Raw genomic sequence first — 25,797 nt, forward strand, 5'->3', positions numbered from 1 at the left:
TCAAAAGAGAGGGGGAAGAGAGCAAAAAAGAGGGGGGAGAGAAAGCAAAAGAGTGAGGGGAGAGAGAGCAAAAGAGAGGGGGGAGAGAGATAAAAAGAGAGAGGGGGAGAGAGAGAGAGAGCAAAAGAAAGGGGGAGAGAAAGACATCAAAAGAGAGGGGGAAGAGAGCAAAAAAGAGGGGGGAGAGAAAGCAAAAGAGTGGGGGGAGAGAGAGCAAAAGAGAGGGGGGAGAGAGATAAAAAGAGAGAGGGGGAGGGAGAGAGCAAAAGAGAGAATGGGAGAGAGAGAGAGAGAGAGAGAGAGAGGGGGGGGAGAGAGATAGCAATAAAGAGGGGGGAGAGAGAAAAAGAAAGAGCAAAAGAGGGGGAGAGAGAGAGCAAAAGAGAGAGGGGAGAGAGAGATAGCAAAAGAAAGGGGGAGAGAGAGAGAGCAAAAGAGAGGGGGAGAGAGACATCAAAAGAGAGAGGGGAGAGAGAGAGCAAAAGAGAGGGGTAAAAGAGAGATAAAGGGAGAGAGCAAAAGAGAGGGAGAGAGAGCAAAAGAGAGAGGGATGAGATAAAAAGAGAAAGGGCGCCTCCTTGTGTAGCCAATATAGAACTGGACAGATATAATCAGATTTTATACTCTTACTTGCCTGAGGAAACAGAGTGGTTAACTCTGAGAAACGTGTAGCGTGTTTTACTGACTGTTTTTATATGATATATTGATTTTTATAAAGTTCCTTTTATCCACTGAAGTCTCCTGTTGTTTTATTGGAACATCCTGCAAAAAAACCTTGGAACTGTTCATTACCAGAGTGTATATGTGCGCTGGGCCACTGCAATATACCCAGCAGGCTGCATTAGCACTATAGTGTGCTTCCCACTGTGTGAGTATTCTTTCAAGGGGAGTTGTTAGTGGGAGAATTTAAAGCTAACTGATCTGCACTAGGAGTCGCCCTCTATATATCTTCCATTTCAAAAGAGAGAGGGAGACAGAGAGACAAAGGAAGGGGGGAGAGAGAGCAAAAGAGAAGGGGGAGAGAGCAAAAGAGAGGGCGGGAGAGAGAGCAAAAGACAGGGGGGATAGAGAGCAAAAGAGATAGGGGAGAGAGAGCAAAAGAGAGAGTGGGAGAGAGAGCACAAGAGAGAGGGGAGAAAGATAGCAAAAAAGAAGGGGGAGAGAGAGAAAAAGAGAGAGCAAAAGAGAGGGGGAGAGAGAGAGCAAAAGAGAGAGGGGAGAGAGCAAAATAGAGAGGGGAGAGAGAGAGCAAAAGAGAGGGGGAGAGAGAGCACAAGAGAGGGTTGGGGAGAGAGAATGCAAAAGAGAGGGGGGAGAGAGAGCAAAAATAGGGGGGAGAGAGAGCAAAAAGAGAGGGGGGAGAGAGAGCGCAAAAGAGAGGGGGAGAGAGAGCGCAAAAGAGAGGGGGAGAGAGAGCACAAAAAAGAGGGGGGGAAAAGAAAGAGCAAAAGAGAGGGAGAGAGAGAGCAAAAGAGAGAGAGTGAGCAAAAGAGTGGGGAGAGAGAGCAAAAGAGAGGGGAGAGAGAGCAAAAGAGAGGGGGGAGAGAGAGAGAACACAAAAGAGAGGGGGGAGAGAGAGCAAAAGAGAGGGGGAGAGAGAAAGCAAAAGAGAGGGGGAAAATAGAGAGAGCGCAAAAGAGAGGAGAGAGATCAAAAGAGAGAGGGGGAGAGAGAGAGCAAAAGAGAGAGTGGGAGAGAGAGAGCAAGAGAGAGGGGGAGAGAGATAGCAAAATAGAGAGTGTGAGAGAGAGCAAGAATGAGGAGGAGAGAGATAGCAAAAGAGAAGGGGAGAGAGAGAGCAAAAGAGATTGGGAGAGAGAGCAAAAGAGAGGGGGAAGAGAGAGAGAGAACACAAGAGAGGGGGAGAGTGAGAGCGCAAAAAAGAGAAGGGGGAGAGAGAGGGCAAAAGAGAGGGGGGGAGAGAGAGAGCAAAAGAGAGGGGAGAGAGAGCAAAAGAGAGGGGGAGAGAGAGAGAGCAAAAGGTAGGGGGGGAGAGAGCAAAAGAGAGGGGGAGAGAGAGAGCAAGGTGTGGGACCGAGGTACTGCAAAAATGGCCTGTGTACACAGGCTTTAGGACTAGTATTTAATAAAGTGTTATACTATGTATTTTCTGTAAAAATTTCACATTCTAATGTTGTGCAAATAGGGGAATATGTTCAACGTTAGTATAAATAGATATTCCTATATATATATCTGTAACTATATATAAAGATATAGATAGATCGATAGATAGAAAAAAATCACAGCAGCATTATAGGATTTCCACCAAGCTTGTGCCAAAATATATTGACGTTTCAGAGAACACACACTCACCTTCTTCATAAACATATTCTGCTATGTGAAGCACATTGGAATGTAAAATAATCATATTTCTCTTGTTAAGTGTATCCAGTCCACGGATCATCCATTACTTGTGGGATATTCTCCTTCCTAACAGGAAGTTGCAAGAGGATCACCCACAGCAGAGCTGCTATATAGCTCCTCCCCTCACTGCTATATCCAGTCATTCTCTTGCAACTCTCAACTAAGATGGAGGTCGTAAGAGGACTGTGGTGTTTTATACTTAGTTTATTTCTTCAATCAAAAGTTTGTTATTTTTAAATGGTACCGGAGTGTACTGTTTATCTCAGGCAGTATTTAGAAGAATCTGCCTGCGTTTTCTATGATCTTAGCAGAAGTAACTAAGATCCTTTGCTGTTCTCACATATTCTGAGGAGTGAGGTAACTTGAGAGGGGGAATAGCATGCAGGTTTTCCTGCAATAAGGTATGTGCAGTTAAAATATTTTTCTAGGGATGGAATTTGCTAGAAAATTCTGCTGATACCGAAGTAATGTAAGTAAAGCCTTAAATGCAGTGATAGCGACTGGTATCAGGCTTATTAATAGAGATACATACTCTTATAAAAATGTATTTTAAAACGTTTGCTGGCATGTTTAATCGTTTTTTTCATATGTTTGGTGATAAAACTTATTGGGGCCTAGTTTTTTCCACATGGCTGGCTTGAATTTTGCCTAGAAACAGTTCCCTGAGGCTTCCCACTGTTGTAATATGAGTGGGAGGGGCCTATTTTGGCGTTTTTTTGCACAGCAAAAATTACAGACACAGACATCCAGCTTCTTCCTGCATGATCCAGGACTTCTCTAAAGGGCTCAAAAGGCTTCAAAAGTCGTATTGAGGGAGGTAAAAAGCCACAGTAGAGCTGTGGCAGTTGTTGTGACTGTTTAAAAAACGTTTTTGTCATTTGTTATTCCGTTTTTGGTATTAAGGGGTAATCATCCATTTGCAAGTGGGTGCAATGCTCTGCTAATTTATTACATACACTGTAAAAATTTCGTTAGTGTAACTGCATTTTTTCACTGTTATTTCAAAATTTGGGAAAATTTGTGTTTCTTAAAGGCGCAGTAACGTTTTTTATATTGCTTGTAAACTTGTTTTAAAGTGTTTTACAAGCTTGCTAGTCTCATTGCTAGTCTGTTTAAACATGTCTGACACAGAGGAACCTACTTGTTCATTATGTTTGAAAGCCATGGTGGAGCCCCATAGGAGAATGTGTACTAAATGTATTGATTTCACATTAAACAGTAAAGATCAGTCTTTATCTATAAAAGAATTATCACCAGAGGGTTCTGTCGAGGGGGAAGTTATGCCGACTAACTCTCCCCATGTGTCAGACCCTTCACCTCCCGCTCAGGGGACGCACGCTAATATGGCGCCAATTACATCAGGGACGCCCATAGCGATTACCTTGCAGGACATGGCTGCAATCATGAATAATACCCTGTCAGAGGTATTATCTAGATTGCCTGAATTAAGAGGCAAGTGCGATAGCTCTGGGGTTAGGAGAGATACAGAGCGCGCAAATGCTGTTAGAGCCATGTCTGATACTGCGTCACAGAATGCAGAACATGAGGACGGAGAGCTTCAGTCTGTGGGTGACATCTCTGACTCTGGGAAACCTGATTCAGAGATTTCTAATTTTAAATTTAAGCTTGAGAACCTCCGTGTATTGCTTGGGGAGGTATTAGCTGCTCTGAATGACTGTAACACAGTTGCAATTCCAGAGAAATTGTGTAGGCTGGATAGATACTATGCGGTGCCGGTGTGTACTGACGTTTTTCCTATACCTAAAAGGCTTACAGAAATTATTAGCAAGGAGTGGGATAGACCCGGTGGGCCCTTTTCCCCACCTCCTATATTTAGAAAAATGTTTCCAATAGACGCCACTACACGGGACTTATGGCAGACGGTCCCTAAGGTGGAGGGAGCAGTTTCTACTTTAGCAAAGCGTACCACTATCCCAGTTGAGGACAGTTGTGCTTTTTCAGATCCAATGGATAAAAAATTGGAGGGTTACCTTAAGAAAATGTTTATTCAACAAGGTTTTATTTTAAAGCCCCTTGCATGCATTGCGCCTGTCACTGCTGTGGCGGCATTCTAGTTTGAGGCCCTGGAAGAGGCCATCCAGACAGCTCCATTGAATGAAATTATTTACAAGTTTAGAACGCTTAAGCTAGCTAACTCATTTGTTTCTGATGCCATTGTTCATTTGACTAAACTAACGGCTAAGAATTCCGAATTCGCCATCCAGGCGCGTAGGGCGCTATGGCTTAAATCCTGGTCAGCTGACGTGACTTCAAAGTCTAAATTACTCAACATTCCTTTCAAGGGGCAGACCTTATTCAGGCCTGGCTTGAAGGAAATTATTGCTGACATTACTGGAGGCAAGGGTCATACCCTTCCTCAGGACAGGGCCAAATCAAAGGCCAAACAGTCTAATTTTCGTGCCTTTCGAAATTTCAAGGCAGGAGCAGCATCAACTTCCTCCGCTTCAAAACAAGAGGGAACTGTTGCTCATTCCAGACAGGCCTGGAAACCTAACCAGTCCTGGAACAAGGGCAAGCAGGCCAGGAAGCCTGCTGCTGCCCCCAAGACAGCATGAAGGAACGGCCCCCTATCCGGAAACGGATCTAGTGGGGGTCAGACTTTCTCTCTTCGCCCAGGCGTAGGCAAGAGATGTTCAGGATCCCTGGGCGTTGGAGATCATATCTCAGGGATATCTTCTGGACTTCAAAGCTTCTCCTCCACAAGGGAGATTTCATCTTTCAAGGTTATCATCAAACCAGATAAAGAAAGAGGCATTCCTAAGCTGTGTGCAAGACCTCCTAGTAATGGGAGTGATCCATCCAGTTCCGCGGATGGAACAAGGACAGGGATTTTATTCAAATCTGTTTGTGGTTCCCAAGAAAGAGGGAACCTTCAGACCAATCTTGGATCTAAAGATCTTAAACAAATTCCTCAGAGTTCCATCATTCAAAATGGAAACTATTCGGACCATCCTACCCATGATCCAAGAGGGTCAGTACATGACCACAGTGGACTTAAAGGATGCCTACCTTCACATACCGATTCACAAAGATCATCATCAGTTCCTAAGGTTTGCCTTTCTAGACAGACATTACCAATTTGTAGCTCTTCCCTTCGGGTTGGCCACTGCCCCGAGAATTTTTACAAAGCTTCTGGGCTCACTTCTGGCGGTTCTAAGACCGCGAGGCATAGCGGTGGCTCCGTATCTAGACGACATCCTGATACAGGCGTCAAGCTTTCAAATTGCCAAGTCTCATACAGAGATAGTTCTGGCATTTCTGAGGTCGCATGGGTGGAAAGTGAACGTGGAAAAGAGTTCTCTATCAATACTCACAAGAGTCTCCTTCCTAGGGACTCTTATAGATTCTGTAGAGATGAAAATTTACCTGACGGAGTCCAGGTTATCAAAACTTCTAAATGCTTGCCGTGTCCTTCATTCCATTCCACGCCCGTCAGTGGCTCAGTGCATGGAAGTAATCGGCTTAATGGTAGCGGCAATGGACATAGTGCCATTTGCGCGCCTGCATCTCAGACCACTGCAATTATGCATGCTAAGTCAGTGGAATGGGGATTACTCAGATTTGTCCCCTCTACTAAATCTGGATCAAGAGACCAGAGATTCTATTCTCTGGTGGCTTTCTCTGGTCCATCTGTCCAAGGGTATGACCTTTCGCAGGCCATATTGGACGATTGTAACAACAGATGCCTGCCTTCTAGGTTGGGGCGCAGTCTGGAACTCCCTGAAGGCTCAGGGATCATGGACTCATGAGGAGAAACTCCTCACAATAAATATTCTGGAGTTAAGAGCAATATTCAATGCTCTTCTAGCTTGGCCTCTGTTAGCAACACTGAGGTTCATGAGATTTCTCAGACCACTCAGACCACTGCAATTATGCATGCTAAGTCAGTGGAATGGGGATTACTCAGATTTGTCCCCTCTACTAAATCTGGATCAAGAGACCAGAGATTCTGTTCTCTGGTGGCTTTCTCTGGTCCATCTGTCCAAGGGTATGACCTTTCGCAGGCCATATTGGACGATTGTAACAACAGATGCCTGCCTTCTAGGTTGGGGCGCAGTCTGGAACTCCCTGAAGGCTCAGGGATCATGGACTCATGAGGAGAAACTCCTCACAATAAATATTCTGGAGTTAAGAGCAATATTCAATGCTCTTCTAGCTTGGCCTCTGTTAGCAACACTGAGGTTCATCAGATTTCAGTCGGACAACATCACGACTGTGGTTTACATCAACCATCAAGGGGGAACCTAGCGATGTTAGAAGTCTCAAAGATAATTCGCTGGGCAGAGTCTCACTCTTGCCACCTGTCAGCGATCCACATCCCAGGCGTAGAGAACTGGGAGGCAGATTTTCTAAGTCGTCAGACTTTTCATCCGGGGGAGTGGGAACTCCATCCGGAGGTGTTTGCTCAACTGGTCCATCGTTGGGGCAAACCAGAACTGGATCTCATGGCGTCTTGCCAGAACGCCAAGCTTCCCTGTTACGGATCCAGGTCCAGGGACCCGGGAGCAACGCTGATAGATGCTCTAGCAGCTCCTTGGTTCTTCAACCTGGCCTATGTGTTTCCACCATTTCCTCTGCTCCCTCGACATTTGAATGCTATAAATGTATCAACTAAGCAGTTTCTTAAAGGGACAGTTAACTGCAAAATTGTTATCTTTTAAAAAGATAGATAATCCCTTTATTACCCATTCTCAAGTTTTACACAGCCAACATGGTTAGATTAAAACTATACTTTTTATTCATTATCTATTGACTTTTAGCCAATTAGTGCAGTGTCCTGCACAACTCCATGGGCATGAGCACAATGTTATTGATATGACCCTCATGAACTAGCAGTCTCCTGTTGTGAAAAGCTAATACAAAAGCATATGATAAGAGGCTGTCTGTAGTGTCTTAGAAACAGGCAGAAATTTAGAGGTTTAAATGTTATAAATTTAATAATATAACAATGCTGGTTGTGCATCCGGGGGAGTGGGAACTCCATCCGGAGGTGTTTGCTCAACTGGTCCATCGTTGGGGCAAACCAGAACTGGATCTCATGGCGTCTTGCCAGAACGCCAAGCTTCCCTGTTACGGATCCAGGTCCAGGGACCCGGGAGCAACGCTGATAGATGCTCTAGCAGCTCCTTGGTTCTTCAACCTGGCCTATGTGTTTCCACCATTTCCTCTGCTCCCTCGACTGATTGCCAAAGTCAAACAGGAGAGAGCATCTGTGATTCTGATAGCGCCTGCGTGACCTAGTGGACATGTCATCTCTTCCACCATGGACTCTGCCTCTGAGGCAGGACCTTCTAATACAAGGTCCTTTCAATCATCCAAATCTACTTTCTCATAGACTGACTGCATGGAGATTGAACGCTTGATTCTATCAAGGCATGGCTTCTCCGAGTCAGTCATTGATACCTTAATACAGGCTCGGAAGCCTGTCACCAGGAAAATCTACCATAAGATATGGCGTAAATATCTTTATTGGTGTGAATCCAAGAGTTACTCATGGAGTAAGGTTAGGATTCCTAGGATATTGTCCTTTCTCCAAGAGAGTTTGGACAAAGGATTATCAGCTAGTTCTTTAAAAGGACAGATCTCTGCTCTGTCTATTCTTTTGCACAAGCGTCTGGCAGAAGTTCCAGACATCCAGGCATTTTGTCAGGCTTTCGTTAGGATTAAGCCTGTGTTTAAAACTGTTGCTCCACCGTGGAGCTTAAACTTAGTTCTTAAAGTTCTTCAGGGAGTTCCGTTTGAACCCCTTCATTCCATTGATATTAAACTTTTATCTTGGAAAGTTCTGTTTTTGATGGCTATTTCCTTGGCTCGAAGAGTCTCTGATTTATCTGCCTTACATTGTGATTCTCCATATCTGATTTTTCATTCAGACAAGGTAGTTCTGCGTACAAAACCTGGGTTTTTACCTAAGGTGGTTTCTAACAGGAATATCAATCAAGAGATTGTTGTTCCATCATTGTGTCCTAATCCTTCTTCAAAGAAGGAACGTCTTTTGCATAATCTGGACGTAGTCCGTGCCTTGAAGTTTTACTTACAGTCTACTAAAGATTTTCGTCAAACATCTGCCCTGTTTGTCGTTTACTCTGGACAGAGGAGAGGTCAAAAAGCTTTGGCAACCTCTCTCTCCTTTTGGCTTCGGAGCATAATACGCTTAGCCTATGTGACTGCTGGACAGCAGCCCCCTGAAAGGATTACAGCTCATTCTACTAGAGCTGTGGCTTCCACCTGGGCCTTTAAAAATGAGGCCTCTGTTGAACAGATTTGCAAGGCTGCGACTTGGTCTTCGCTTCACAACTTTTCAAAATTTTACAAATTTGACACTTTTGCTTCTTCGGAGGCTGTTTTTGGGAGAAAGGTTCTACAGGCAGTGGTTCCTTCCGTTTAAGTTCCTGCCTTGTCCCTCCCATCATCCGTGTACTTTAGCTTTGGTATTGGTATCCCACAAGTAATGGATGATCCGTGGACTGGATACACTTAACAAGAGAAAACATAATTTATGCTTACCTGATAAATTTATTTCTCTTGTAGTGTATCCAGTCCACGGCCCGCCCTGTCCTTTTAAGGCAGGTCTAAATTTTAATTAAACTACAGTCACCACCACTGCACCCTATGGTTTCTCCTTTCTCGTCTTGTTTCGGTCGAATGACTGGATATGGCAGTGAGGGGAGGAGCTATATAGCAGCTCTGCTGTGGGTGATCCTCTTGCAACTTCCTGTTGGGAAGGAGAATATCCCACAAGTAATGGATGATCCGTGGACTGGATACACTACAAGAGAAATAAATTTATCAGGTAAGCATAAATTATGTTTTTCATGTCAGGTTAGCGCATTTGAGAATATCAATCTAAAAGGTGATTTTCTATAATTATTTAAGAGACCTCACAGTACTGACTAGACATCTTAGATATTCTCACTAGTTTTAGATCATCAGGCCTTAAGCAATTTACCAGTTTATTCTTAGATAATTTGAATGCTATAAATGTATCAACTAAGCAGTTTCTTAAAGGGACAGTTAACTGCAAAATTGTTATCTTTTAAAAAGATAGATAATCCCTTTATTACCCATTCTCAAGTTTTACACAGCCAACATGGTTAGATTAAAACTATACTTTTTATTCATTATCTATTGACTTTTAGCCAATTAGTGCAGTGTCCTGCACAACTCCATGGGCATGAGCACAATGTTATTGATATGACCCTCATGAACTAGCAGTCTCCTGTTGTGAAAAGCTAATACAAAAGCATATGATAAGAGGCTGTCTGTAGTGTCTTAGAAACAGGCAGAAATTTAGAGGTTTAAATGTTATAAATTTAATAATATAACAATGCTGGTTGTGCAAAGCTAGGGAATGGGTAGTAAAGGTGTTATCTATCTTTATAAACAATATAATTTGCATTTCAATGTTATCAGTTTATTTTTAAATATCCAAAACATAGTTCCTTAATACAGGTACAAAACCCCAAATCCAGAATTCTAAAATCCAATTTTATTCTGAAATCCAAACTTTTTAATTAATATGTAGGATTCTCAAAAACTATTATTTGTCTCCTCCTGTCAGTTGCTGCCTTTTACTTTGGTTCATATTTTGTGTTCTAAATTGTAAATAATAGTGAATACGTATATTTAAAAAGTATTACAGCATGTAAAACAAATTGATTACAGTACCATACTATGTATACAAAAGTATTAGGAATTCTATAAAACTACCATTAGCTTACATGTATACGCTGAATTATGATATGTAAATATTGTCTAAATGACATAAGATATTGTTGTTCATACTTTCTTCCGTCCTCTCTGCAAACTGTCCCATTTTACAGATGTAAATATTCCAAAATCCAAACTATTTCAAAATTCAAACATGTTCTGGTCCCAAGTAGTTTTAATAAATACATTTTAATGTTTTCTTAAAGGATACAATTGCCAGTAACCCTAAGACATAGAAGGGACATTGTACACTAGATTTTTCTTTGCATGAATGTTTTGTAGATGATACATTTATATAGCACGTCTGGGAGTGTTTCGTGTTTTTTTTTTTTTTTTTTTTTTTTTTTAACAATGTATAGTTTTATTTATTTTTAAAAAACATTGTGCTGATTTTCAGACTCCTAATAAAGCCCCAAAGTATCAGATGTAGACTGAAGTCTACAGATTCCTGCATGCTCCTGTTTGTGTAATGGGTCTTCTCATATGCATGGGGGGGGGGGGAGTATCTGCTCTTTCTGCTTTCTCAGCCCTTTTCAGTGAGTATTACAGCATAACCTCATCAATTGTGCTAAACTGGGAGCTTCTAATAAATGTTTTATACTGGATTTTTAGATCATTTCCTGTGCATAGCATATTCTTCTTTATAGTAGTGTCTATTACATGCAGTTATATGTAAAGTGGTGTATACTGTCCATTTTACATTTTACATTCAATTTCTTTCAGACTTTTATCTACTTCGCCCTAAAAATCTCACAGTGACGATGGTTAATAGGACATTATTGCTGTCTTGGAACTGCAATATTCCTAAAGAAATACTGAGTAACACATCTTTTAAGATTTTTGAAAAAGATTATGAATCGTGGAATAAGGAAAGTTTATATAAGGTAACTTATCAACACACCTAGATTGTTTGCTTTTATAGTATATCTATTCAATGGTATAAAGTTGGCTCAAAGCCATAACATTTCAGCTCCCACTGGAGCCTTATCAAATTGAGGCCAAAGTAGACCTACCTACATGCTCTGTAATATTCATTCTAAAAATGTATTCACCATGAAGTTGTAAAGGATATTTAGTTCTTACATTTCCTATCAAATTAAAGGGGCATTATAGTAAAACAAATACATGCTGTAATCTGTTAAAACATGTAGTTTTAAGACTATCAATCCTAGACTACTGTGTAGTTAACCCCTACAAAGGGGTTAACACATAGTAGAAATACCACTTGAGACTCTCAGAACACTGCTGGTCCTCATCAGAGAACACTGCTGATCCAATTAGAAGGCTTATCGCACGACTCGGATGTGCAAATAGCATGCTCTGCAAGTCCTGAGGGGTACTTCTATTGCGTGCTTAAAGGAATACAAAACCCAATTTTTTTGATTGATGCCCCGTGTTTCTAAAGACCGCTGCTCCATATCCTGTCCGCCTGCTCTGGGGCGGCGGACAGAAATCGTCAGAAATCAACCTGGTCGAATACCGGTCGGGATTGATTGACACCCCCTGCTAGTGGCCGATTGGCCGTGAATCTGCAGGGGGCGGTATTGCACCAGCAGTTCACAAGAACTGCTGGTGCAATGATAAATGCAGAGAGCATATGCTGTCAGCATTTATCGATGCGCAGCGGACATGATCCGCAATATCGGATCATGTCCGCTCGCACAATGATAATTCGGCCCCAGAGCGTATGATTTTAAACAACTTTCCAATTTACTTCTGTTATCTTAGTTGCTTCATTCTTCTCTTGGTATTCTTAGTAGAAAAGCATAACAAGGTAGGCTCAAGAGCAGCAATGCATTACTGGGAGGTAGCTGCTGATTGGTGGCTGCACACAAATGCCTGATTCCATTGGTTCACCAGATGTGTTCAACTAGCTACCAGTAATATGTAGCTGCTCCTTCAACAAATGATATGAAGACAAAGAAACAAATATGATAACAGAAGTAAATTGGAAAGTAGGTAAAAATTGCATGCTCTATCTAAATCATGAAAGAAAAAAATTGGGTTTAATCTCCCTTTAAGCTTTTTGTAGTGGTTAAACACACAGAAGTAAGACCATGTAAGTAAATACAATTATAAATATGAATAATGGAATATTTGTAATTGTAAAGTTACATATATGTTTTCAACATCATTTTATAATCTTACCTTCAGTTTTGGTATATGCATAAGTAAAACAAATATAATTCTATTGGAAACTTTAAAAATGAAATTAAACTTTGCATAGCCACTAAACCTAGCCTTTTTAAATGAAAATTTTCAACACTGCTGATAAATTAAGAACTCATAAAGGTAAAAAGGGTCAACCAGACATGGACTCCTTGCTCAGTGTGCTTAGAGGAATATGGCTGCACCTCACTGACGAGGCCCAATGAAGGCTGAAACAATCGTCTGGAGTTGCTGTGTTCCTTGTTCAGAGAGAAATTGCCTGGTATTTCGGTGCTGGACTAACCGTAATAGGCAGGATCAGACTGATATACTACAGGAAAATTCTACTCTGTGAAAAGCATTACTGGGCTAAAAGAAGCTGCACCCAGACGGTAAATCGCCATAGAACAGGCAAACAATGGTATTGAGCTGGTTGTTCGTTCCTGTGAGTGTGCTTCCACCCAGATGGTAAATCGCCACAGAACAGGCTAACAAAGGTATTGAGCCGGTTGTTTGTTCCTGTGAGTGTGCTTCTCTCTGTGTGTATTTAGTCTCCCTAAAGATAAATAGGGCTAGATTACATGTGGAGCACTATCGTTTACGCAAGGAGCAGAAACGCAACCACGAGATGGCTGTGTTTTTTATGCTCAAATCCATATTACAAGTGGTGCACTGTTTAAATTACCACAAATTTGTTTACGCAAACTCACAGTAATTTACGCTCCCCATATTTTCTATGGGCAGCATTGAGCGGCAATGTGCGCTTGTATTACAAGTTGAAAGTAAATGCAATTGCTTGCAAACTACCCCACTACATTACTAACCCCTAAACCACCACAACCTTCACCGCAAAGTACTACTCTACACTATTAATCCCAAAACCGCCACAACCTCATCACAAAATACCCACTAACATCTAAACCCCCTAACCAGCTAAGCCCCAAACACCCCCTAAGTTACCGAAAAAAACTAACATATGAAAAAAAAACTAACATTATATGAAAAAAACAAAAAACAACTATCATTACCTTAAAAAAAAAACTAACATTATGTGAAATAAAAAAGCTACTATTTCAGAAAATAAAAAACCTACCATTACAGAAATTGTTTTTTACTGAACATACAAAAACATTAATGCTTATTCTAATGGGTCCACTTTAAAAAAAAAAAAAACACCCCAAAATAAAAAAAAAAAAACTATACTAGCAATAAACTATAGTAATATTCCTTAAAAATACTAACCCATTCTATAATACAAGGGCCTTTTTGGTTCTTATCTACCATCAAATTCTATGTTTGTATGTTAATAAATAAATATATATATATATATATATATATATATATATATATAACAATTTTAATAAAAAGAGCATTTTCTTCTATGTAAAGAAAACAGGAATTTAAAGTATTCCTAACTAACTTCGGGTTTAGTGCAGTTGGTCTAACATGGTGTCAGCGAGCAATAACTGTTGTTTTTTTAAAGTGCGCCCAATAGAAGTCTATGAGAAGAAAAAACGTTGTACAGTTGCAGTATCCGAAGTCCTGAAGTTAGCTCAAATCAGTTTTTCGTTCATGTTAACTTTTTACTTTCAGCTTTATTTTTACTTTGAGTGCAGTTAGAGGGAAAAGTAATTTAGTGTGCTTCTTTATATTATCTGTATACCAAAACCCAATACTTAGGGCTCGATTAACTAAACCTCGCAATTTCAGACATGGTTTTTCTCGCTGACCCTCGCAGAGGCTGCCCTGGTGGGATTATCGTAAAAAATGGGCAGTCTCTGAGCGTGACGAGATGTCTCCTATTAAAAATAATGGAGCTTGCTGGAAAGGAAAACTCGTGGAGCGAAGTTAGCAGTGAGCAGGGGGTGCACTTTAAAAATGAAATCCTGCAGCCAATATAAATCACATTACACTGCTTTCTGCGTATAGTATCTTACAATCGCCTTAATTTCGCATGAACGTGTTTGTCTATTAGGATTATAAGTATTTTCAGTGTTTTGAGAAAAGCCTTTAGTTGGCGAGAAAAAAACTGAGATTTGAAGTGTGAAAATCTTTACAGAATTATGCTGAGATTAGAGGGACAATTTCATATACACCCATGGAACGCTTATTTTCAGCCTATATTTTACAAAAAAACTATTAAGCTTTGTATTTTGTATTTAAAAGAACACATCCTGTGTACTTAAATTATGATTTACTCCTGAGTAATTTACATAATACATTTTTGATACAATACGATTTTTGGTGACAAATTTTGTTGCAATACTGACGCACCTTAAAAATACAATTTTTGTCCTGCATATTTTATATTAAGGGGCTGATTTATCAATGTCTGGCAAACATGATACGCTGTAGCGTATCATGTCTGCAGACCGCTGAATGCAGACAGCATATGCTGTCAGCATTTAGCATTGCACAAGCAGTTCTGGTGAACTGCTTGTGCAATGCTGCCCCCTGCAGATTTGCGGTCAATCAACCTGATCATATAGGATTGGGCGGATTGATGTCCGCAGCCTCAGAGGTGGAGGATGAGTTAAGGAGCAGCGGTCTTAAGACCGCTGCTTTTTAACTCCTGTTTCCGGCGATTCTGAGTCTGATTAAAAGGACCAGTGAGTGCCGCATTTTTGACTTGTATTCTATAACCTGTTGGCACCCTGGCAGCTGAATTTGAAGGTGTGAGGTAATTTGTGAATAGAGGAGTTATCTTTTCACTAATGTACTTAATTCAGTTTGCTTACTTTTCTTGTATTGTGTATGGAAATTTCAATAAAAGAAAATACATATATTTTTTGGGAGCGCATGCCTGGGCAGCGACCTTATTAGGTCGCAATATCAGAAGTTCCTGGAGTGAACCAGATAATCTGCTGATTATCTTAAGATATTAACAGCATCCTTAGAAGAAAAGCCTACTAACAAATGCTATATGACTTGCTGTTTCGACTAATGCCAAGTTTGCTGTTTGCATGATTCCAGAGCCCTGATCTGGACCATTGAGTTCTTTGGCAGTGTCCTCTCCGTGAGACCTTCGGCACCCCTAGTAACCTGGTAAGTGCTTACACTGATATCTTTTCTGCACCCTTTGCTGTGTGCAGCTGGAGCAAAGAGGCATACTTAAATCCAAACCCCCTCTTTGTTATTTTATGGTTTAATTGTGAGTGTTACTACACTACAACCTAGAAGAGGAAATGGGCTTGATCGTGCTAGCTTTAATGTCACAAATAGCTCTAAACTTCTAAAAGAGGCACCAGGGCAGTTCCTTTGGGTACAATCAGGTTTACCTAGCTGTATGCTAAACCTTGCTCAATTATATAAGGCTAAACATTCACTTTCACTTGTAGTTTTCTTTGATGATTTAGAGGAGTTATATAAGTTTATGAGCTAGTAGGTTATCAAGTCATTGTTCTCCTTAATCTTAGTTAGTTGTCTTTCTGGGTACAAATTGGATAGAGATAACCTACCTATTGTTTCAACTATATGTTTCCTAACTAGGGTTATTTTCTTGACTTTTCTCTATAATTTAGCATGTAACTCCATATATTAAAATTGCAGGCTATGTGTGTATGTCACTAACCAGATGTTGGTGTACAGTACATATGTTTTCCTGTTTCTTTTTATGACAACTCTTTTTAATTTTATAGGTCCTCTTTCATATGTGTGTTACTTTTATTTTAAGGTCCAAGAGAGGTCTTTTGACATTATATATATATATATATATATATATATATATATACACACCACATTTTATTACAAGAGTACACCTTTACGTGGTTCTGCATACTGTTTAATTTATCAATGTAATGGTTATTTGTATGTCCAAAGGTGCTGTTTTGTTATTCTATTATTTAACATAGTGTTTTCACTTTAGATAATTATAAATGTATCTGTACCATGAGACCTAATAGTGGTATCCTTTTCCCAGGGTACCCTCTGATGAAGTGGTTTTATGGTGATCAAGAGGTCCAAGTGAGGCCTCAAACAAGATTTAGAGGGTGTTTCTAGTGTAAGGCAATTCTAGAACGACATGTAAGAGAGAAAATGGTGACACTTCATAGGGTGAGTAAGTTCGAACAGGGTTAAAACTTCAAATGAAGACAAGTGGCAACTCACGTTTTAGCAGGCACCACCAGTGGTGCGTGAGACGCGAGCTGGGACACACCGGTCCCCCCAGCGAGACAGTCACTGGCAGTAGCAGTCGGGCTGAGAGTACAGCATGTGGATTCAGCTATACCAGGAGAAGCCAAACAGCATCAGTACGTTCTACTGATTCCCTGTGAGGTAATAAGCCCAGGATGCAGCTGAGAGCACAGACGGTCAGCAAGAAAAATGTGAATCCAAAATAGGAAAACGGGAGATTCAAACTGTGACTGGATGCTTGCAAAAGTACACAGTGAAAGTGACAGTTCCAGATTTAAAAAAAAAAAAAAGGTTTATTAAAAGCAAAGCATTTCTCAGTGGATTAACCACTGCTCCATCAGGCTAACAATCAATACTAAGGCACAGGTATATATCCACAGAACAATAAGTCACGGCCACCAATCAAGGTAACAGGTGAAATAGGAAGGCTGAAACCTAATCACTGGATTCTGTGTCTCACAATTAAAACAATCAAATTGACCACAGGAACTGTCAAAGATATAACATAAATGAATAAAAACTAATATTCACGTACAATGCAATAAATAAATACATAATGTAAAAATAACAGATGTATAGGTACAAGTAAATGATAATAGCCGGTAAAAGCAATTAGTGCATAAAAAAGTATATAAATAAACAAGATACAACAATAAACATTTTAAAGTTTGATATGATATCACAGCCATAAAGGATAGACGGGACATAAGGGTTGAAAGAAAAATGAATTGTGAGAAATATCAGAAATGGGATAAACAAGCAACTATCGGTGTGAAGACTAAAGGGAGAAAGTGAGAACTGTATATATATATCGCCTAAGTGGATCGCTAATTCTTAATAACAATGTGGATAGTGGAGTCGAGAAATTTAAAATATCCTCAAGTAGTGATGGTAGATAAGGGGAGTATAATTGTTGTGACCTATCATAAAGTGATATAAGTATGTGTTATACGAAAATATTGAGTAAATATTGTGAATATGTGATTACTTGTCATTATGTATGAAAGATATGCTCTAGTTAACGTGTTGTTACTAAAGTGTGAACCTCAGATTATAGGAAATACGATGTGGAGGATATACATTAGTTGTGGCAAGAGTGAATACAGTATGTATAAATAGGGAGAATAAGAGATATGTATGGAAGAGGGAGGGGAGGAAGGGAGTGTAAACATATTATGTGTATTGAGAAGTGAAATGGAAAAGAGGAGTCTAATATCCTAGTGCTTGGGAGGAGTATGTAAAAAATACAAGATGAAATAATTAGTGGATAAATGTGTGGATGAAAGCCATACAAAATAGTACTATGTGTTGATAAAAGAGTATTAGGAGAAAACTGTGTGTTAGCAGAAGTGGATGAGAAGAAATGAATATAAAATACAATATCAATAAATTTGAAACTGTGAGCTCATATCAAACAAAAATACAACCTAAAATGTAGATCAGGAGATGTTAGTCAAAAGCAGCAAGATCCATGTTTAAATTGAGACCTACTGGACTCAAAGTTTGTATCTTATAAATCCAGAAAGTTTCTCTTTGTCTCAATCTATTGTAATGATTGTAACAGGGGGAGGGCAAAATTTGTTCAATAGAGGTTATAGAGAAAATACTGGTATTCCCCTTGTGGTGTCCACGAAAATGGGCAGCCACACTATGGGGTTTAAGTTGTTTTTTCATATTGTAAAGGTTTTCATTTTATCTTGCTCTGATGGTACGGCAGGTACGCCCTACATATTGGACCCCACAAATACATGTTAATAAATAAACTACGTAAGTCGAAGAACAATCCATGTGTGCTTGAATAGAAATGTTTTTTTGTTTGGTTAGATTGAAAATCGGCTTGCCTGTGGGTAACATATGTTCTCATATTGCATTTATTTTTATTGCATTTAAAGCTGTCCTTAGCAGATACATTTGAAGAAACATTAGCATGGGAATTTTCTTTAGATCCTTACGGCTAGATTTAGAGTTGGGCGGTAGCCGTGAAAACCAGCATTAGAGGCTCCTAACGCTGGTTTTAGGCAACCTCCGGTATTTGGAGTCACTCAAAATAGGGTCTAACGCTCACTTTTCAGCCGTGACTTTTCCATACCGCAGATCCCCTTACGTCAATTGCGTATCCTATCTTTTCAATGGGATTTTTCTAACTCCGGTATTTAGAGTCGTGTCTGAAGTGAGCGTTAGAAATCTAATGACAAAACTCCAGCCGCAGAAAAAAGTCAGTAGTTAAGAGCTTTCTGGGCTAACGCCGGTTCATAAAGCTCTTAACTACTGTACTCTAAAGTACACTAGCACCCATAAACTACCTATGTACCCCTAAACCGATGTCCCCCCACATCGCCGCCACTCGATTACATTTTTTTAACCCCTAATCTGCCGACCGCCACCTACGTTATCCTTATGTACCCCTAATCTGCTGCCCCTAACAAAGCCGACCCCTATATTATATTTATTAACCCCTAATCTGCCCCCCACAACGTCGCCGCCAGCTACCTACACTTATTAACCCCTAATCTGCCGACCGCAAAGCGCCGCCACCTACTTTATCCTTATGTACCCCTAATCTGCTGCCCCTAACACCGCTGACCCCTATATTATATTTATTAACCTCTAATCTGCCCCCCTCAACGTCGCCTCCACCTGCCTACACTTATTAACCCCTAATCTGCCGAGCGGACCGCATCGCTACTATAATAAAGTTATTAACCCCTAATCCGCCTCACTAACCCTATAATAAATAGTATTAACCCCAATCTGCCCTCCCTAACATCGCCGACACCTAACTTCAATTATTAACCCCTAATCTGCCGACCGGAGCTCACCGCTATTCTAATAAATGTATTAACCCCTAAAGCTAAGTCTAACCCTAACACTAACACCCCCCTAAGTTAAATATAATTTTAATCTAACGAAATAAATTAACTCTTATTAAATAAATTATTCCTATTTAAAGCTAAATACTTACCTGTAAAATAAATCCTAATATAGCTACAATATAAATTATAATTACATTGCAGCTATTTTAGGATTAATATTTATTTTACAGGCAACTTTGTAATTATTTTAACCAGGTACAATAGCTATTAAATAGTTAAGAACTATTTAATAGCTACCTAGTTAAAATAATAACAAAATTACCTGTAAAATAAATCCTAACCTAAGTTACAATTAAACCTAACACTATACTATCATTAAATTAATTAAATAAAATACCTATAATTAACTACAATTAAACCTAACACTACACTATCAATACATTAATTAAATACAATATCTACAAATAACTACAATGAAATAAACTAACTAAAGTACAACAAATAAAAAAGAACTAAGTTACAAAAAATAAAAAAATATTTACAAACATAAGAAAAATATTACAACAATTTTAAACTAATTACACCTACTCTAAACCCCCTAATAAAATAACAAAGCCCCCCAAAATAAAAAATGCTCTACCCTATTCTAAATTACTAAAGTTCAAAGCTCTTTTACCTTACCAGCCCTGAACAGGGCCCTTTGCGGGGCATGCCCCAAGAAGTTCAGCTCTTTTGCCTGTAAAAAAAAACATACAATACCCCCCCCCAACATTACAACCCACCTCCCACATACCCCTAATCTAACCCAAACCCCCCTTAAATAAACCTAACACTAAGCCCCTGAAGATCATCCTACCTTGTCTTCACCTCACCAGGTATCACCGATCCGTCCTGGCTCCAAAATCTTCATCCAACCCAAGCGGGGGCTGGCGATCCATCATCCAGTGGCTGAAGAGGTCCAGAAGAGGCTCCAAAGTCTTCATCCTATCCGGGAAGAAGAGGCGATCCGGACCGGCAACCATCTTGATCCAAGCGGCATCTTCTATCTTCATCCGATGATGACCGGCTCCATCCTGAAGACCTCCACCGCGGACCCATCTTCTTCCGGCGACATCCAACTGAAGAATGACGGTTCCTTTAAGGGATGTCATCCAAGATGGCGTCCCTCGAATTCCGATTGGCTGATAGGATTCTATCAGCCAATCGGAATTAAGGTAGGAATATTCTGATTGGCTGATGGAATCAGCCAATCAGAATCAAGTTCAATCCGATTGGCTGATCCAATCAGCCAATCGGATTGAACTTGATTCTGATTGGCTGATGGAATCAGCCAATCAGAATATTCCTACCTTAATTCCGATTGGCTGATAGAATCCTATCAGCCAATCGGAATTTGAGGGACGCCATCTTGGATGACGTCCCTTAAAGGAACCGTCATTCTTCAGTTGGACGTCGCCGGAAGAAGATGGGTCCGCGGTGGAGGTCTTCAGGATGGAGCCGGTCGTCATCGGATGAAGATAGAAGATGCCGCTTGGATCAAGATGGTTGCCGGTCCGGATCGCCTCTTCTTCCCGGATAGGATGAAGACTTTGGAGCCTCTTCTGGACCTCTTCAGCCACCGGATGATGGATCGCCAGCCCCCGCTTGGGTTGGATGAAGATTTTGGAGCCAGGACGGATCAGTGATACCTGGTGAGGTGAAGACAAGGTAGGATGATCTTCAGGGGCTTAGTGTTAGGTTTATTTAAGGGGGGTTTGGGTTAGATTAGGGGTATGTGGGTGGTGGGTTGTAATGTTGGGGGGGGTATTGTATGTTTTTTTTTACAGGCAAAAGAGCTAAACTTCTTGGGGCATGCCCCGCAAAGGGCCCTGTTCAGGGCTGGTAAGGTAAAAGAGCTTTGAACTTTAGTAATTTAGAATAGGGTAGGGCATTTTTTTATTTTGGGGGTCTTTGTTATTTTATTAGGGGGCTTAGAGTAGGTGTAATTAGTTTAAAATTGTTGTAATATTTTTCTTATGTTTGTAAATATTTTTTTATTTTTTTGTAACTTAGTTCTTTTTTATTTTTTGTACTTTAGTTAGTTTATTTCATTGTAGTTATTTGTAGGAATTGTATTTAATTTATTTATTGATAGTGTAGTGTTAGGTTTAATTGTAGGTAATTGTAGGTATTTTATTTAATTAATTTAATGATAGTATAGTGTTAGGTTTAATTGTAACTTAGGTTAGGATTTATTTTACAGGTAATTTTGTAATTATTTTAACTAGGTAACTATTAAATAGTTCTTAACTATTTAATAGCTATTGTACATGGTTAAAATAATTACAAAGTTGCCTGTAAAATAAATATTAATCCTAAAATAGCTATAATATAATTATAATTTATATTGTAGCTATATTAGGATTTATTTTACAGGTAAGTATTTAGCTTTAAATAGGAATAATTTATTTAATAAGAGATAATTAATTTCATTAGATGTAAATTATATTTAATTTAGGGGGGTGTTAGTGTTAGGGTTAGACTTAGCTTTAGGGGTTAATACATTTATTAGAATAGCGGTGAGCTCCAGTCGGCAGATTAGGGGTTAATAATTGAAGTTAGGTGTCGGCGATGTTAGGGAGGGCAGATTAGGGGTTAATACTATTTATTATAGGGTTAGTGAGGCGGATTAGGGGTTAATAACTTTATTATAATAGCGCTCAGGTCCGCTCGGCAGATTAGGGGTTAATTAGTGTAGGCAGGTGGAGGCGACGTTGTGGGGGTCAGATTAGGGGTTAATAAATATAATATAGGGGTCGGCGATGTTAGGGCAGCAGATTAGGGGTACATAGGGATAATGTAAGTAGCGGCGGTTTACGGAGCGGCAGATTAGGGGTTAATAATAATATGCAGGGGTCAGCGATAGCGGGGGCGGCAGATTAGGGGTTAATAAGTGTAAGGTTAGGGGTGTTTAGACTCGGGGTACATGTTAGAGTGTTAGGTGCAGACATAGGAAGTGTTTCCGCATAGCAAACAATGGGGCTGCGTTAGGAGCTGAATGCGGCTTTTTTGCAGGTGTTAGTTTTTTTTTCAGCTCAAATAGCCCCATTGTTTTCTATGGGGGAATCGTGCACGAGCACGTTTTTGAGGCTGGCCGCTTGCGTAAGCAACTCTGGTATCGAGAGTTGAAGCTGCGTTAAATATGCTCTACGCTCCTTTTTTGGAGCCTAACGCAGCCTTTATGTGGACTCTCAATACCAGAGTTATTTTTATGGTGCGGCCAGAAAAAAGCCGGCGTTAGCTTTTCGGGTCGTTACCGACAAAACTCCAAATCTAGCCGTAAGTTTGTACTTTTTTGCTGCTTTTTTTATTGTTTTTCCTAACTACAATTCTACTTGGTCCTAGCTTGTTTTTTAGGGTTTGAGCCCTTTTAAAAACACATTTTGTCTTTCTCCTATTAGACCCTTTAAAATAGGATCTTTTAGAAGTACTGTAGATGCCAATGTTTTTGTAGAATGTTTTGTATTTTTTATGATTGGATGTGTACCTTGTGATTAACATAGAGGAAGGTATGTCCTGTTTGTTGTTTTTATTATTGTTCTGTGTATACTTTACAATTTCATTCCTATCCAATGATCTAGCTCTCAAATAGCCATTATGGACAATATCCGTAGGATAACCTTTATCAATGAATCTTTTGGTGATAATTTCCCTTTGTGAATCATAGTCAGCAAGAGAGCTACAATTTCTACGTAATCTTTGGTATTTCCTATAAGGCACATTAGTTTTCCATGGTTGATAGTGGTTGCTACTAAAATGTAAATAGCTGTTACTATCTAGTGGTTTAAAATGAGTTTTAGAGCCAATAGTTCCTTCACAGGTAGAGAATATACATAAATACAAAACACTATTGAAACTGGGTCGACATGATAGGTAAAAGAAATTCCCATATTATTCTTGTTAAGAGTTGATACAAATGAAGATGCAGTGATACTGTCACCTTCAAAAATAAAAATCAGATCATCAATGTAACGGCCATAGAAAACTAGATTTGCCTCGTCTGGAGAGTTGTAAACATATGTATTCTCAAAATATCCCATATACAGGTTTGCAAAGCTTAAGGCAAATCTGGTTCCAATGGCTGTTTCCTTGATTTGAAGAAAAAATTGATCATAATATAGAAAATAATTATGGGTTAAAATAAAAGATATGATATCCAATAGAAAATGAGTCTGAGTATGTGACACATATGGATCTTGTTCTAAGAACCATCTTGTGGTTTCTATTCCTAACTTATGAGGTATATTTAAGTACAAAGAGTTAACATCGCATGTTAACCATACATGTTTATCTGTAAATGATATGTGAGATAATTTAGACAAAAGATCTGTTGAGTCGTTGATGTATGATTCTAGACCAACCACATATTTTTGCAAGAAATAGTCGATATAAGAGGAAAAGTTATCAGTGAGACTTCCAATACCAGCTATTATAGGGCGACCTGGGGGTGGGTTTTATTTTTATGCACTTTAGGCAAATTATAATAGAAAGTCACATTTGGTTTAGTTGGAATAGTATAATATTTTTCTTTTTTTGTCAAGAGATTTTCTTTGAAGCCACTTGCTATTAAATCAACTAAAGATTTTAAATATTTTGTAGTAGGATCACTAGGTAAGATGATATAATACTCGTGATCATTTAATATGCGGTTGGCTTCAGTTAGATAATCGGATATATTTTGTAAAACAATCCCACCTCCCTTGTCAGCCTCACAAATGACTAAATTTGGTGTATTCAATAATTTACTTAGAGCCATTCTTTCATGATATTTCAAATTGTGTTTCCTGGTAATCTGTTTGGAAAATTTTTCAAAATCCTCAATGATCATATCTCTAAACAGGGATAAATGTCTTTCATATTTGAGATTAGGTGTAAAAAGTGGATTTATTGAATTTATTGCTATAGTTATAGCCACTCATCAATTGGTCCGCTAAAGTATCAGGTTCAACATAAATAATATCTTGTTTGTTTGAAGGGAGCATAGAATCAGTTAAGATAGGCAAACAATTAGTATCTTTCAGCTTTTTTTTGTGCAAAATATTTTTGTAGGGAAAATTTTCTCACATATCTATTAATATCTACATAAAGTTCAAAAGTAGAATGTGTGTTTGAGGGACAAAAGGATAGTCCTTTGACCAATAGTGTGTATTCATGATCTGTTAATTCATGACTTGACAGGTTAAAAACTCCCTTTTTTATTTTTTGAATTCTTTCTTTTTTGGAGGCTGTGTTGTGTCCTCTGCAGCCCCGTTTGTGTGTCTTTGTTTTGATCTTGGCGTATTTGGTGGGTTTGGATGCATTTTCCACCATGGGTTTGCGGATTCCCTAAAATTACTGAATTTGCAGCATTTGTGTCATGTCCTGATGTGGAGGGCATGGCTATGTGTGGTGTGGGAGTAGGTAAATGATGCTTGATATCTAATAGGGTCTGTTGCATGTGATGTAGGAGTAGGTAACAGTGCCTGATATCTATTAGGTTCAGCAAAATTATTAGTTTGTCCATTATTATGTTCATGTGTAGAATAATTTTGATAGTTGGACTTATAATGCTCACTGTTGGGTTTGGTAGTGTACTGCTGAGTTGATTGATTACAGCAAGTTTTATTTTTGTTATTGTGGTATCTATTTTTATTCCTATTTTGGACCAAGGTCCAATCATTCTGAGTGTTTTCATTGGCGTTGTCCTGTGAATCATTTCTATGTTTGTGGTTGGATGTATATACTTCCCCTTTGCTATAATCTTCATTATCACTATTCATTTTTTTATTTTTAACTAAGATAAGTTCATGTTGGAACTGGTCAGTTCTTTCTATAACTTTTTTTATTTAGGTTCTTATATTCAGAGTGAGTTTTGAAAGGTTCTAATTCCTTCTGTACTGAATCAATTTCAGCACTAATTTTGTCTATAAGAGTTTGTCTATGTTGAATCAAAATTTCTATTAGATCAAAAGAACAATCATCAAATGTTTTTTGCCATTTTTCTAAAATTCCAACATCATTTTCAAAAGAACAGTTCTTAAAGATACGCAGACCTCTGGGTATTTGTTTTTTAGACACTCTTAGTAAGCGTGTCTTTGTCCCACCAGTGTCTGTGTTCATCTTTAATAAGTTGTTCTAAGGTAAAAAATAAAGAGTGTATAGATGAAGCCGATTTTCAATCTAACCAAACTAAAACTATTTTTTCTATTGAGACACACATGGATTGTTCTTCGACTTATGTAGTTTATTTATTAACATGTATTTGTGGGGTACAATATGTAGGGTGTACCTGCCATACCATCAGATCAAGATGGAACGAACACCTTTACAATAAGAAAAAACTACTAAAACCCCATAGTGTGGCTGCCCATTGTCATGGACACCAAAAGGGGAATACCAATATTTTCTCTTTAACCCCTATTGAACAAATTTTGCCCTCCCCCTGTTACAATCGTTACAATAGATTGAGACAAAGAAAAATGTTCTGGATTTATAAGCTACAAACTTTGAGTCCAGTAGTTCTCAATTTAAACATGGATCTTGCTGCTTTTGACTAACATCTCCTGTTCTACATTTGAGATTGATATGA

General features: G+C 39.1%; 1 protein-coding gene across 1 annotated transcript in view; it reads left to right on the top strand.

Annotated features, from left to right (window-relative positions):
* The window catches only part of LOC128653241 (granulocyte-macrophage colony-stimulating factor receptor subunit alpha), a 184,348-nt gene that overhangs the window by 10,339 nt on the left and 148,212 nt on the right, over positions 1-25,797 (top strand). The window contains exon 2 of the mRNA XM_053706426.1: positions 10,819-10,979. Coding sequence (XP_053562401.1) covers positions 10,819-10,979 — 161 coding nt within the window. The remainder of the gene's footprint in view (positions 1-10,818; positions 10,980-25,797) is intronic.

Source organism: Bombina bombina, chromosome 3, assembly GCF_027579735.1.
Source record: "Bombina bombina isolate aBomBom1 chromosome 3, aBomBom1.pri, whole genome shotgun sequence".
In the NCBI taxonomy this organism is placed as follows: Eukaryota; Metazoa; Chordata; class Amphibia; order Anura; family Bombinatoridae; genus Bombina; species Bombina bombina.